The sequence below is a fragment of the Drosophila sulfurigaster genome, chromosome 2R (genome assembly GCF_023558435.1).
Source record: "Drosophila sulfurigaster albostrigata strain 15112-1811.04 chromosome 2R, ASM2355843v2, whole genome shotgun sequence".
Classification (NCBI taxonomy): domain Eukaryota; kingdom Metazoa; phylum Arthropoda; class Insecta; order Diptera; family Drosophilidae; genus Drosophila; species Drosophila sulfurigaster.
The window spans coordinates 8,461,831-8,476,873 of NC_084882.1; the positions used below are offsets into that span (position 1 = coordinate 8,461,831).

A 15,043-nucleotide genomic window follows, 5' to 3' on the forward strand; every position below is an offset into this window, starting at 1 on the left:
CGCGAAACCAGGGATGGAAAGCGATACGTGTATACGTATGTGTACTGAGAGTTGTAAAACTTCACAGATGTCACGAAAATCATTAAAATTCAATAGGAATGTTATTCAAATATTAGTTGAAATTTACCCCTTTAGGATCTTTTAATATTGGCTGTTGTTAAAATCAAATTTTTAAGTTAAATTTAATTTTATAAATATGAATATATAAATAAATAAAAAAATATAAATAATTAATACCAACATCTACTGCACCAGACTTTTAGTTGAACATATTCAACTTGAAAAATATAATATAGGCGACATAAGCAACAAATAAATCCACTAAACAATATTTAAAATAATTAAAAAATTATATTTCGTGTAATAATATAAGTATAGTAAAATAAATAAAATAAAAATAAAATTGTAAAGGTTTACTAATTTTCCCTTGACGCAAAATATAGTTGTGTTCTTCCGATTAACATTAAATGCATCCATGGCTAGTCATTAAAAATATGACAATTTTATTGAACATGGACGCTTGTAAATGCATAATCATGTGTTAAGTATGTTGTTGTTGCTATGGCTGTTTTTGATGTCAACGCTGATGTTGAGCGTGTGTGATGGGCACATAACAATTAGCCAGCTTAGACAGCGGTTTCATCTGCAGCTGAAACTGCAACATGTAAAATGTATCCCAATGTCATACGGATCAGACACACATGTCACCATCTAGTCTTCTGACAGGGGAAACTCAGGCTGTCTGGTTACTGAATTGTCAAGGAGGGGGCCAGAGGGCAAACTGCATACCACAAAGTATACAGCAATTTATAGGCCTACTTATGCATGTGACAAGTTGATAATCGAGAACAGGCTCAAATGCATGCAAATTAGTTGGCAAATTCGAAGATGTTCAAAAGCTTCTTAGCTTTCTTCACTTATTGAAGGTAACGAGAATTAATTGATAATATAATTTTAAGTTAATTAAATGCAAGTACATAAGAAAGCAAGCATTAATATTTACTCCATACAAATTTTCAATTGATAAATTTATAAAAATATATAAGGTTTAAAATGAAAAATGATATCGTTTTTTATTAAGTACTGAAGAATTTTCCATTCTTAGTATTTTTAAACTAAATATATTATAGTACTTGAAATCTTCTGTATTTTGTTCTGTATCAAATTATAGAAAGTACTTTAAACAACATTTTTCCATATGGATTCCGATTACATTTGAACAATATTTGAAAGTACATTCCAAACATTTAACTCTTTGGAACAAATACTTCAAGTCCCATTTTGCTGGAAAATGTATTTGGAAGTTTAAATTTAATTTTTAAATCTAGTGAGCACATGTGGTACATTAACATGCCACTAAATTGTCATTTAACTTTATTACTACTAATTCAATTTTGAGTTTGTGGAGCTCTTAACTTTCAGTTCAAGCATATTGTCTATTTGATTTTACCTTGTGCAACATATGCACATACATAATAATAAAGACCTTATCGAAAAACTTGAACGTATTTGCTATTCATAAGTATTAGAAAGTCATAGACCTAGTTAAATGTCTTTACCCAAATGGCAAGGGATTGAAGGTGCTTGAAACAAGTGTAATATCATCAATCAGTGCACAAATTTGCATTTCCTTCTTTGCCTATTTTTAGGTTACGCTTCTGCAGGACCTTAGTATTGAGCATGTGTGTGTGTGTATGTGTGTGTGTATCTTTGTGTGTCTGAGCATCTGTCGTTGTCAGCGCATCAACGCGCTTCATCAGTGCGCTGATATGTAAATCTCATAAATCATGCACACCTGTCCTCGATGGCAGCGTTGGCGACAGCGAGTGAGGGAGATAGCAACACCGTCCATCCGTGCAGGGTTGCCAACGGTATCAACGACATTGTCAGCAGACGGTCAGTTGTCTGTCAGTCTGCGTGTATGTGTGTGTGTGAGTGTGTGTGTCATGTGGTCAAGCCTTTTGGGCATGTGTTGCGTTGTCTTTGCATCACAACCAACAAAAACAACAACAACAAAAAAAAAGGAGAATGGAACCGTGTTTGAAAGGCGGCAACGGCAGGCGGGTCAGAGGGTCACGCACAGCAAATTGATTAGCCACGTGTAGCAAATGATTTCTGACTAACGGTTAACAAAGTGTGTACACATGTAGATGCTAAATAGACGGATAAACGAGCAGCTAAATTAGTATGGCTTAAAGCAGAAAATCGAATGAATGAATTAACCTAAGCATCAACATTATATGCATAATACGTAAATATGTATGTTATGCTAAACTCTATGCTCCAACTCCTTTAATTTGTACGTTCCTAACTAATATCGACCAGAATAAGACTATAAAATAAAGGATTACTTAAAATATAGTATATTGAATGTATATATAATCTCACTTAAATAATCCATCAAAATTATATTTTACAATCAGATCAATATTCTACAACAATTGCACCATCCTTGAAATTTAACAATATATTTTTAATTCAAGACTCAACTCACAAATCAAATCTTTTTCATTTGGTATATTTTAAAGATAATTCCCATTTCACATTGGTTGGATTGCATAAATACTCACAACCCAATTGCGATGAAAGCAAAACAATGTGAAAGCGGAATTATCACTAAAATATACCAAATGAATATGCCGAAAAATAATGAAATATAGTATACCTAACAGTATATTTGGGAATAATTATAATAATACTTTTCTACTTATGTGAGGCAAAAAAGTTCTTACTGAAATTTTTAAAACGTAATAATTTCTCTCTATGTATAAAAAGGAAATAATATACTATAAGTATTTATCTACAACTGCATTTGTGAGAAGTTTTTTCTTTCATCAACAAGTAGCAACGAAAGTTGACATAGCGTTTGCTATTCAAAAGAGATAGGAAATCTTAGAGTTGCCGTTGAAAAAGTGGATGAAAACTAAAAAACTTCTTCAAAGCTATGCAATTTAACTGATTAGCTATTTAAACACATTTTGTATTCGTATAAAAAAATGAATTCTTTGGTGTGGTCTCAACAGGTGAGCATTGCATTCAATTGACTTTTGGAAAGATGGCAAAAAGCGTCTCATGAATGAATGCAGCACGGTGGCAAGTGGCAAGTGGATGTTTTTATGAGGTCCCTCTTTTGCAATTCTCGTGGTCTGTGTCTCTGTGTAGTGCTTGCCAGCTGCTCGTAATAATAAACCAGGCTCTCACTAATTGCTTGGCCACAGCACCTGCTGCCTGGGTGTCTGGGCTGAGCTGAGCGTTTGGCAGCTCTTAGCTGTTGTTGTTGTTGTGCGGCCTTTCGGCCTAGACTCTTAACTGAAACTGAAAAAAACCACAAATTTACATAAATATGCCACAAATCATAGCTACACGGAAAGTGTCGCCCAAAGTCGGGTTACGAAAAGAAAGAGCCAGTATGCCACGCCCTCTCTCTCTCTCTCTTTGCCCATCTCTCCAGCTGTGTAGGTGTGTGTGTGTGTGTGTGTGGTCAGTGGTTACTGTGACAGACAAGCAAACTGCTATTAAAAATGCATGAAAAACACAAGTTAATTTTTTATCCTCACTTTCAGTGCAATTAAAAGTTACTAATAAAAAAACACATCCAGAGGAAAATAGCAGAAAAAATAGCATGCAATATTTATGTGCGCCACATGTCCTAGGCGTATTTATGGGACTGTACCTATAGATATCGTTCTCCTCTCTCTCTCTCTATCTATTAATATAGATGGGGTATATTGATGCAGTCAATAAATATGTGACACTATGAATAAATGATTTTATTGATTCATGTAAACTATTTAATTGCAGAAGGATTTAACAGACCTTTGAGAAATTCTTTAAAGAACTGAAGTTTAACAAGCATAAAATTTAGCAGTAATTAAAAAAGTACGATTATGATATTCGCAAATATATTATTCTGCTGGTAGCTTGTGTCACTGACCCAAAGAATTTCTGAACATTAGCAATTTGAGCTATGTGTTGATGTTTAATCAGTGCATGAGTCAGTGAATGAAAAAATGTTGGCGAATAATTTTATACTTTATATATTTTTCATCCATTAGCAATACAAACTAAATAAATTTAAGATAATTACTATCTAAAATTCAATTATGCACAGAACAAATGTAAACACATGAATTATTAAATATTCATGGCAGACATCTTCTTTCGGACATAAAGAGAGTATCTATTGGACGTAGATTGTCCAAATGGTCGCTCTAAGTTGTTGTTTTTCCCATCATTGTTATATAACGCACGTTGCATAATAATAAAAGTGCTGCCCCCTGGGCAAGGCGGCAACTTAAATTCACAGCCTCCAACGTCATCATTGTTTGGCCAGAACGTGACCACCCTACCAGCCCCCTCCCTCCATGGACCACTCCTCCCGGGGATGGCACTGCAATGTTTGTCATTAGCAAATGTTGCCTCTTGTACTTTACTACCGACTGGCTGTTATTGTGGGTGCCTCGAACTTGTTCGTTTGCCAGACGCAAAATTTGTGACTGCGACAGTTTTTGGTGTGTCCTCGACCCTGCCAGAAGCACACTCTACTCCTTTGCCCTCTTCTGCCTTCGCTTTTGTCATTTGGAACGCATCATTTGGGCATTTTATGTAGGTGCTACATAACATAACAACAACAGCAGCAGCAGCATGCTACTGTTGCATGAATGAATGCTGCAACAAGACCACAAACTGCGGCTGAACACTCGACACACGGCAATCTACAAAATCGAAAGCCAAATAGAGATAGAGAGCAGACGCCGGAGCGATAATGAGACTAGATATTCACGTAGGTGCTTTCAAAAAATGTGCAGCCTCTTTTAAAGTCGAATGAAGAATCAATTTTTGAAGCATACTTTTAGGAGGGTATTTTTATACCCGCTACCAAGAAGGGTATTATACGAGTAACTTTGTGCTTATATGAAATGTATAAAACAGACAGAAAGAGGCATCTCCGACTCTATAAAGACGATATAGCCATGTCCGCCTCTTCGTAAGAAGACCTAGACCTCAGGGACTATATGAGATAGATTTATAAAGGCGTGCTCCGGTTTTTATTTTTATTTTTATTTTTCGTTTTGCTCTGGTGCTCTGGTCTACACAACTTTTTGGTCATCAATTCGAACAGATATATTTCGTATTTTCAATTTTCAGATTGAATATAACTCACATAAGGATGATTTCATCAATCAAAGCAATATATTCGCCTTTTCTCATTTTATAAACAAAATTTTGAAACTTTAATTTGTTAATAAACAGTGGAACGGCAATCGCAACCCTCAAAGAAGAGGATTAAACAGATTCATTTTTAAACAAGTAAGAAAGTTACAGTCGAGTGTGCTCGACTGTGAGATACCCGCTACCCATTTTTAATAGGGGCAAAATATTGCGGTATTATTTCAAAATATACCGAAAATACTAAAAAAAATACTAAAAATATACCAAATGGTATGTTTGGTATATCGATACAGCACACCATTCAAAATATACCATAGACGGCGCAATGTACCAGATTGTCAGCCAAAGCAACTAAGACCCCTAGTAAGTAGGCGTTTTTGCCCATACAAAAGTATTTCTTTAACAACTTCCACAATTTTTATCTGATCGCAACCAAATTTTCAGGAATGATAACTACTATAGCAATTATAGTATATACCAAAATTCGCAACTCCAGCTTTAAATGTACGCTTGTTATTCGATTTTTTTGATTTCCGGGGGCGGAAGTGGGCGTGGCAAAAATTTGAAACAAACTTGATCTGCGTGCAAACATAACAAATGCTGTCGAAAAAAAATTATAGCTCTATCTCTTATAGTCTCTGAGATCTAGGTGTTCATACGGACAGACGGACAGACGGACAGACACACAGACACACAGACGGACAGACGGACATGGCTAGATCGTCTCGGCTGTTGACGCTGATCAAGAATATATATACTTTATAGGGTCGGAGATGCCTCCTTCTACCTGTTACATACATTTCCTGCCGGCACAAAGTTATAATACCCTTCTACCCTATGGGTAGCGGGTATAAAAACATATGAAAAACAATTTTAACGAAATGAATGCAATGAGTTTCATTGTACATTTTATTTTGAACTTGTTTCACATGCTTTATTGATCTTCTGGCTGTCTTAAATTAACGTCAATAAACCAAAAAGTCAACTATTTTTTTCCTTTTGCAAAAAATATCTGATTTGATGTAGAAAAAGGCATTTAATTTTCATTTCGACAAGACAAAGAAAGAAACTAGTAAAAGTGAAAACGTGAGCACCAATTTTTCGTTTTGGTTGATAATTCTTTTCTGACAGCACCTGTTATGTTTCCACTCGGATCAAGTTTGTTTTAAATTTTTACCACGTACACTTCTGTCCAAGCAAATTAACCAAAAATCGACTAACAAGCGTAATTTTGAAGATAGAGTGATTTTTTGTACATGCAATAATAACTAAATTCTTCATGATATCACAAATTATAGAAGGTATTTAAGAAATACTTTTGAATGGGTTGCTTTAGCTGACAATCTGGTATAGTTTATACTTTATGGTATATTTTGAACGAAGTACAACATCAATAAACCAAATATTGCATTTGGTATATTTTTAGTATTTTTGTGGTATATTAATTTAGTTTATTTTAAAATTAATATCGTTATTCATTTCACAATCGAGCGTAATCGACTGAAGATTTCTTACTTTTTTTTTATACCAATTTATAATTTTGTTTCTCTGAATAACTTCATTGAAATTCACATTTTCATTATTTCTATTTACTTAAGTCGCGTTGGTTCTTTTTAACTTAGCTGTTTGTCCGCTGTTGGCTAAAAATATTAGATATAGAAATTTAAGACAACGAGAATCTGAAAACTTTTAATAATTATATAATTATAAAATTTGAATTGCCATCATATTCAAAGATTTGTTTCCATATTTTCAACTGAAATACTGTGGTCTGTTTTTAAGATTTTTCACAAAGCTGATGGATACAGTTTTAAAACAAAAACACTGCAAAGAACAAATGTATAATAAACAAAATTAATACAAACATTTTTTTTTTAAATCCCTAGATTATTGACAAGTATTTATCGAAGAGAATTTCATTAGGTTTGATATAAACATTCTTTAACAAACTTAAGTCACATGCACCTAAATGAAGCTCGACAGTTACTTCTTTTACCTAGAAACAGCGAATTTTCATAGAATATAAAAATGAGAATGTAAACTAAATGCCGACAATATGTGAAAGTCTACTGGCACTTGTCTTCATTTGAAAAAGTCACCCTCCTTATATAACCCGACACGCCACACACCCCATTGAAATATGCTGTAATTGAGAATTTCAACAACTCTTTGGCCAACGAATGACATTGCTCTGAAACAATTCAATGTGACATGTTGCAAAATGTTGCGGATGCCCCACATAAAACACGTCGAGTTTATACTCGTTTAATTAAATCGTCTTTTTCAGTTTTTTACAATTTTAATTTAATTTTTTTAACAGTCTCATTTCAACAATTCAACAGCTAAGCGAGGGCTATAATGAGTAAGTAAATTGGTGCAAAGTTATGTTATGTTCGGATGGAGTCCTGATGCTCTTCGGCAACTGTTTTATGGCCACGCATAAAGTTCCTTTGCCACATGAGTCTCGCGCTCATTAGAAACTTTGGCCAACCTCATAGATTTGCCAGAGAGTGTGGCAACAAAATTTGTTGCATGTCCCATAGGCGCAGCTGTATGACTCTTAAATAGACTCCGAATAAACTGCAAAAGTTTAATACGAATGCTCAGTATTTTTCACTTTTATAATCAGCCCAAGAATAGAGAAAAACGAGCATTTAACATAACGCGATGAACACCGATTCATGAGCTACACTAACAGGATCATTAAATTTACAAATTTACTATCTTACAAAAATAAATATTTCGTAGTAAAAAGCACAAATTCGTGTCCAAAGGCATATTATAAAATGGTATAGGAATAATATAATAATAATAATAATAATGATATACATACACATAAATGAAAAATACTTGAAAATGTATTTAATATATATGGTTTTTATATTTTTCTTATTACACATTTTAAAATTACTCGTTAAATAAATATTTCTTATCGATACGTCTACTTGAGGAACAGTTTAAAACAACGAAATATGACTACTATAATATTCATGTTTGTCTTAAGAAAATTTTTGGGTAAGAACTTATATAACAAGCAATGAAGAAAATTCTTAGGTTTCCATTATATTTATATACTTATACTTCCTTTTTGTCATTTATAGGTAACAAAAGGTTTACTGAACGAACAAAAATAATGTCAATTTTAATATGCCCATAATAAGGGTATCAAATCTGTGGGGCAAGCAGCATTTGTTGGTATTATTTGTCGTTTGCTTATCAACGCACTTCCGCATCATTAAATAATTTTATCATTTACATTATTTTCACTTTCTAAGCACAGTGAGTCAGAAAGTTGGTCGCACGCTCCCAGCTGCCTCTTCCCTCGTGTGGCCCCTGGAAAAGCGGTTCAAATGGCATGTGGCAGAGGACTTTTGGGTGGTGGGTGGCAGCAATAAGTTGTGGCTTTCTGGGTTCTGGGTTCAAACTGATTTTGATTTAACTAATTTGTAATTTATGCAACTTTTTTTGTGGTTGCACACAAAAAAAAAGAAAATGATGAGAAATCTGATTTTAATTAACTGCAGTGCACAAAACTGAAGAAAAACTTTTGCAAAATTTCCATAGCTAAATTTTCGGCTTAAATTTAATTCTCGAATAAAAGTGGCGTACAAAATATTCAAGAAATATTCAGGTGGCCATTTTAGGCTACATACATTTTTTAAATAGAAGCAAATAAGTGGTTCACAGAAAGGAAAGCACACATTTATTTATATAACGGTCAATTTGCAGCTGTATTCGAATACTAACAACTTTATGATTCACTCGGAAAAATGTTTTTATTTTAAAACAAGTAAGAAATCCGAGTTTGGTCGACTGTGAGATACCCGTTACCCATTGTGAATAACAACTTAATAATGCGGTATTAATCTCAAAATATACCGAATTAATATTCTACAGAAATACTAAAACATACAGAAGGATGTATTTTGTATTTTGATTTAGTACTACAATTGAAATATACTAAATAAAGTGTATCAGACATACATACTTATTGATCAAATTAATAAAAAAGAATGATTAGAAAATATGTTGGGTAGTCTTCTCTTTATTAAAATAAATGTACTTAGCATAATGTGTAAGATTTTCTTAATTAATACCATAATATTAAGATATATTTTTTTTTTTGTGGTCGACTGTAAGATACCCGCTACCCATTTTATTATTCTTTAACTAGATCAAATATTCCACAAGAATACTAAAGGCTATATTTTTTTTGTATTGATATATATAGACATACCATATTTATTAAATTTGAAAACAATAAATATTATTAGAAAATGTTTTAATAATTAGTAACATAATATTAAGATATGTTATTTTTCCTTCAAATTAAAATTAAAATTATCAGAAAAATGAATCACCTCCAACAATTCGATTTTTGCTATCGCATAGCAACGCTGATGCGGAAGTTATTAAATCATATTCTTCTTTTCTCAAGGGTGAAAATTGTAATATATTTAGATGGCATGCTGCTTTTCATAATAAATTAAAAAATCTTTTCCTGCTTACTTCCAAGTGCATTTCAAAGCCATTAAAGTTGTTCAGCCTGCCACTTGATAAAAATACAAAAAAAAAAAAACAAGGAAAAAATATGAAAATGGAATGCAAATGCAAATGCAAAATGCCAAAAGACATGAGAAGAGCATGGCAAGCAACAAACGATAATGAGGACATATAACAACAACAACAACAACAACAGCAACAGTACTTGCAACGACAATAATAATGTTGCTGGCTGTTGATGACAACAGCAACAGCAGCAGACACAGAAGCAGCAGTCGCCGTGGCAGTTGCAGCAATGCCAGCAACAACGACTGACGGAAATCAGCGAGAGAATACAGCTCTATGCCAGTCACCCCCGCTTCATCCACTGCCGCCCCTGCTGAGCCACCCACACCCACACACACACACACAGAACACAACCCTATGCTGTTTGGTTTGATGCAACCCTTTTTCGCGACAAGTCCTTGGTCTAAGCATTGCTGCCGCTGCTCATTTTCGCTACTAAATAAGATAGCACCCCGCCCGAGCAACCGCACTCCGTTGTTGCCAACATTTTGACACTTTCTTCTCTACCATAATTTGTTGGCTCAAAGCGTCCGGGCAAAAAATGTGCAGCCTGCATTTAGACATATAAATACAGCAACTGTCGCTACCTTGTTTTTTTTGGTTGCTTCATTTTATTTTTTCATTTTTAGGATGAGTTTTGTATGTCAGTAAATTGAAATGCTTAAAGAGCTGTTTCTTGCCTGCCAACCAACGTGTATTGGTCAAAGTGAAAAACACTTTGGCAAATTGTTCTGCTGCCGCAGCTGACGGTTGTTGCTGCTGTTACTCGTTCTTCGTGTTTCTGTCGAAACGCCATACGCACGATTTAATCCAATTCAGGGACAAAAACCGAAATAAACTCAGCCCACAGTTGGCAGAGCAAGTCAAGTGAAATGTCAGCCACTCAAAAAATGTGCGGCATGGCATGACAAATCTACCTAACAGCACCCAGCAACAAGAACAACATGGACCAAAATAGCAGCAGCAACAACAACGACATCATACACATTGTGAACTAAAGTTTATTTGAGGTTTAACGATTCGGAAACAACACACACAGACGACAAATTATTTGGCCATCAAGCACAGAAATTTGCACGCCAGCGAGTGGGAGGGGATGGACGCTGCGAATTGGGAGTGAGTGGTTCAAAAATTATTAATTTTCACAAAAGTCAACAGAACACATAAACACACACACTCACACTCGCTCTTGCAGCGACAGCAGTCTGTAAACACTGCTCTATTTATGCCCATGAGTAAACAACGCCATTCAAAATGCATAGCATACTTTTCCGCGCCGGACAAGCCAGAGAACTGAGAGCGAGAATTGGTACGGAAGAGTGTGAAAGAGAGAGAGAGAGAAATAGTGCGACACAAAGTGTGCGTTAGAGAGAGAAACTTTGCAAATTAAGATTAATTGTTGGTGGCACTAAATCTAGAAGCACATAAACAATTCGGAATGCTTAGAGTATCAGTCAATGCGAACGCTTAACAGAATGTGCTTTCGAACGCAAAAAGTCCAATTTATTTCTGTTTTTGTTGATTCTTAATTTCATGTTTGACAGAATGCTATTTGATTTTAAGCAATTAGTTCATAAAATACGCAAAACTCGTTAAATCTTAATTTCCTTGAAAGACGTCATTTATATTTTTTTTTAATTAATTCTATACGCTAATTTTAACAATTTAAACTTATTATTATTTCAAATTTATAAAATCAAGATTTTGGTATCAGTACTAAGAATTTTAGTCTAAAAAAGTGCGTTGAAAACCCGAAAATCTAGAAGTATGATTTTAGGAAAACAAATTTTGTTACACCAATTTAAATGTGTACAGTACTCATGCATATTGCCGTTTGCATGGTTTAAGAAATCAAGTTACTAATTTTTCCTTACATACATATGCTCGTACTTATAAAACAAAATTGTATAATTGTATTCTTATTTGAAGAATTTGACATTTTTATAACTTTATGCCTATAACACAACAGACAAAACGAATTTATATATACATATATATTTTAAATCAGCGTTAATAGCTGGGACGATATGTCTGAATGAACACCTAGATCTCACAGACTATAGCAGATGCAGCTATAATTTTTAAGCGAAACAGAAGCACTAGATATATTAATCTACACGTCGGTATATTGCAATATTTTTCGGTATTTTAATTTTGTATATTTAAATATAAAACTGCACTATTAATTGGGATTTGGAATATCTCTCAGTAATGCAAACTCGACTCTAGCTTTCTTACTTATTCATACTAAGATACTTATACTTATTCATAATAAGACAACATTAAGACAAAATGGCTATAACTAATAACAAGCTTATAGCAATTTGGTCTTGAAGTAGTCTTATTTTAGGAACACACTTTTAAAAATAAATGTTCTCGATTTTTAATTGATAATCATTGTTGCAAAGATTACAAAACTTCAAATAATTACAACAAATTGATACTTCAATGCGCTAGCAAGCGTTTGTACTCATTAAGTATCTGCTCCTCCTGCTCGAGAGTCAAATTCAAATAGTCCTGCTCATTTTCCGGTAAATCCTCGTGGAATCTTTTATACGCGTTGTATGACTCCAATTCAGTGTTTGCCTTGCTCAATATCGACTGGATGAGCGTCAGCTTACTGGGCGTAATAGCTGTCAAAGGGCTAGAGGTGGAAGCAGAAGCAGTTCCATCAATTGGTGCAGTCAACTGATTCATCAGTTCAATCATGTTGTTTAATTCGTGCTCGTTGGGCAGACTCTTGAGCAGAAAATCAACAGCGCGATCCATGTCATTGCGTGTCGTTTCCAGAGCTGCACGAGCCGTGGGCAATTTGAAGCCGAGCTCGTGTAGAGTGTAAAGCATTTGCTCATCAGCTGCCACAGTGGCCGGCAAATTGCGGCGCAGCTCATCGGAATGGGAACGTAGAAGTTCCTCGCTGCGCTCCAAATTGTTATCGGTGCGTCGAAGAGCCTCGACCACCAGTTGCCGCTCGAAGCCCAATTCCATGAGACGACACACGCTCCGCGGATGCACCCAATCACGTTCATCGTTGCCCAGCTGCAACTGCGTCAACCGGCGATGCATTTCACTCTCTGAGTTGCTGTTGATTCGGGTCGCCTGCAAGCGTTGACGTCTCTCTTGGATGGACTGCACTGCCTGCTCCACATTGCCGTTGCTGGAACGTAGTGCTAGACGAGCATCGGCCACATCGAAGCCCATTTCAATGAGCAGCGCCAATTGATCAGCATCGACCTTTAGCTGCGACAAAGAATTGCCCGCCAGTTGCAGACGTTGGAGAGCCTCATCACGGCGATTCTGATGGAAGAGGATGACACCCTGAAGCAGCTGCAGTCGTATGATGAGCGCACGTTCCGGGCAGTTGTTGCCTTTTAGCGCATAAAGTCGACTGTAGTTGTCACCGTAGCTGCGCTGAAAGTTACGCTCGCAGAGATCAAGACGACGCTGCGCATCTGGCAGTTGAGTAATGTTCTTCAGGCAGAGATAGCACCACACAATGTCCAGATTGAGCAGACCATAGTTGTCGACCGACTCGAGAAATCTGGAGTTGCAGCCACTGAACTTTTCGTCCGCATCGAGGAAGAGCAGCAGCGCCTCATCGAAGTGCTCTCGCCGCATTGCTGCGCGTCCCTTCTCATAGAGCCCCATGCCCAGCAATAAAGCACGATTCTCGCTGGGTGGCAGCATTATAACATTACCATCCTGATCTTCTAGTTCGACAAAACGATGCTCCGAATCAACAACCATTTCCACATCGCGTTGTATTTGCCGTATTCGCTCATAGAGCGCCTCACCCTTGCCATCGTCCTGACCCACAATTACCAGCAGCTGTTGATTGTTCTTCAGGCCCTGCGACTGCAGTGTCTCCTGTGGCGCCAGCACACGGCCGGCCGAGATGCACTTGACGTGAGCCGCCTCGCTCAACTGTAACTGGTCGGCAATATTGAGCTGCAAATTCGCACCCAGCTCGTCCAGGGCACACTTTACCTCGAATCTGTTTGCTGTCCCGCCGTGACTATCCACGCACCGCACATGAAACGTGGCAAGGCCCGTTTCATTGAACTGGCGTCGTGCCGCCAGCTTGCGTAGTGCCGTCTCCTGCAGCTGCAATAAAGCGCTTTTGCAAATGGACGCACTGATGTGCATCTCGGGGCTTAGTTCCTGCGACAGCTGCTCCAACGCTGACTCAATGACGCCCCCACTCTCCACATAGTACGGCTCCTCCCACAACTTGACGTCGCGCTCCTGCAGGCGAGCACGCAATCGAACCAATATATCCTCAATTTCGGACATGCCAGCTCCACATCAGAGTGGATCAAAAGTAATCAAAGCTAATTTTGTATTTTTCAAGTTTTCATTTCTATTGTTAGATTTGACATTTTCCTTCAAGGATGCTTAAGTGAAAATCAATGAGACGTGTTCGTTTAGCAGCTAGGGAAGCGCTTAGACTTAAATTGGAAAATAATGTGGCTCATTCAAAGATAACGAATATATTTATACCTCATTTAAGAAGGCAAATTAAGTTCAAAATGAAATGCATTCAAAGGAAAATAATTAAAGTTGTTAAATTAAAAGGGAATCAAGAAAACTTGAATGGTTATCTATTGGTTTCATTGCGGGTTTCACTAATTAATCTTTAATTGAATGCTTAACTACGCACTTAAAAAATGCAAAACATTGCAGGATTATGGTTATTCTGAAAAATAGAAAATATACCAAAAGCAATATTTCGTACATTAATATACTACTACATTCAAAATATACCATAGAACACAAAATTTATCACACTGGTTGAGGGTATAAAGTAATATTTCATCCAACAAAAATCTAATATTCAAAGAAAGCAGTGATTTCTGCACTCTAAGTACATAAAAATGTTAATTTAAAACATCACAAATATTCGAAAATGTGAGATTGAATTTAGTCGTCTAAAGCAACCAAGTCGTTTAAAAAAAATCATCAAGTTCACAAGCGAATGTCAGGGTGGTAACAAACAAATCTGTAATTTGGTTGGCCTTGTGCACAGCCAATTATCGACACGAAATTCAGTGGGCAGAAGCATTGCAAAAGCGAGAGACTTAACGAGCCAAGCTCGCGACGACAAATTAAAAGCGATAAACCACAGACAAAAGTCCTTACAAAATACAATCAAGTGAAATAAGCAGTCCACGCCAAACGGGAACTGCGGACACTGTATATTGGAGGGAGTTAGGAGGGGAGGCGTAGAAGGACAGAATAGGCAGGGAGAAAAAAATGTCATTGTCAGCTTAACACTGGCGTCTTTGTTTGGCCCTTGTGTGCG

The 15,043-nt window shown here is 36.2% G+C and overlaps 2 protein-coding genes across 5 annotated transcripts in view; both read right to left on the bottom strand.

Annotated features, from left to right (window-relative positions):
* Positions 1-15,043, bottom strand: part of LOC133836976 (uncharacterized) — a 134,891-nt gene that overhangs the window by 106,861 nt on the left and 12,987 nt on the right. The gene's annotated exons all lie outside the window — the stretch shown is intronic.
* On the bottom strand, positions 12,098-14,116 carry LOC133837677 (NEDD8 ultimate buster 1). The gene has a single exon (XM_062268518.1). It carries the CDS (start codon positions 14,032-14,034, stop codon positions 12,187-12,189), a length of 1,848 nt encoding a protein of 615 aa, XP_062124502.1. The 5' UTR covers positions 14,035-14,116; the 3' UTR covers positions 12,098-12,186.

Coding starts and splice junctions, on each gene's coding strand:
- LOC133837677 (XM_062268518.1), bottom strand. CDS start 14,034: ATGTCCGAAATTGAGGATATATTGGTTCGATTGCGTGCTCGCCTGCAG.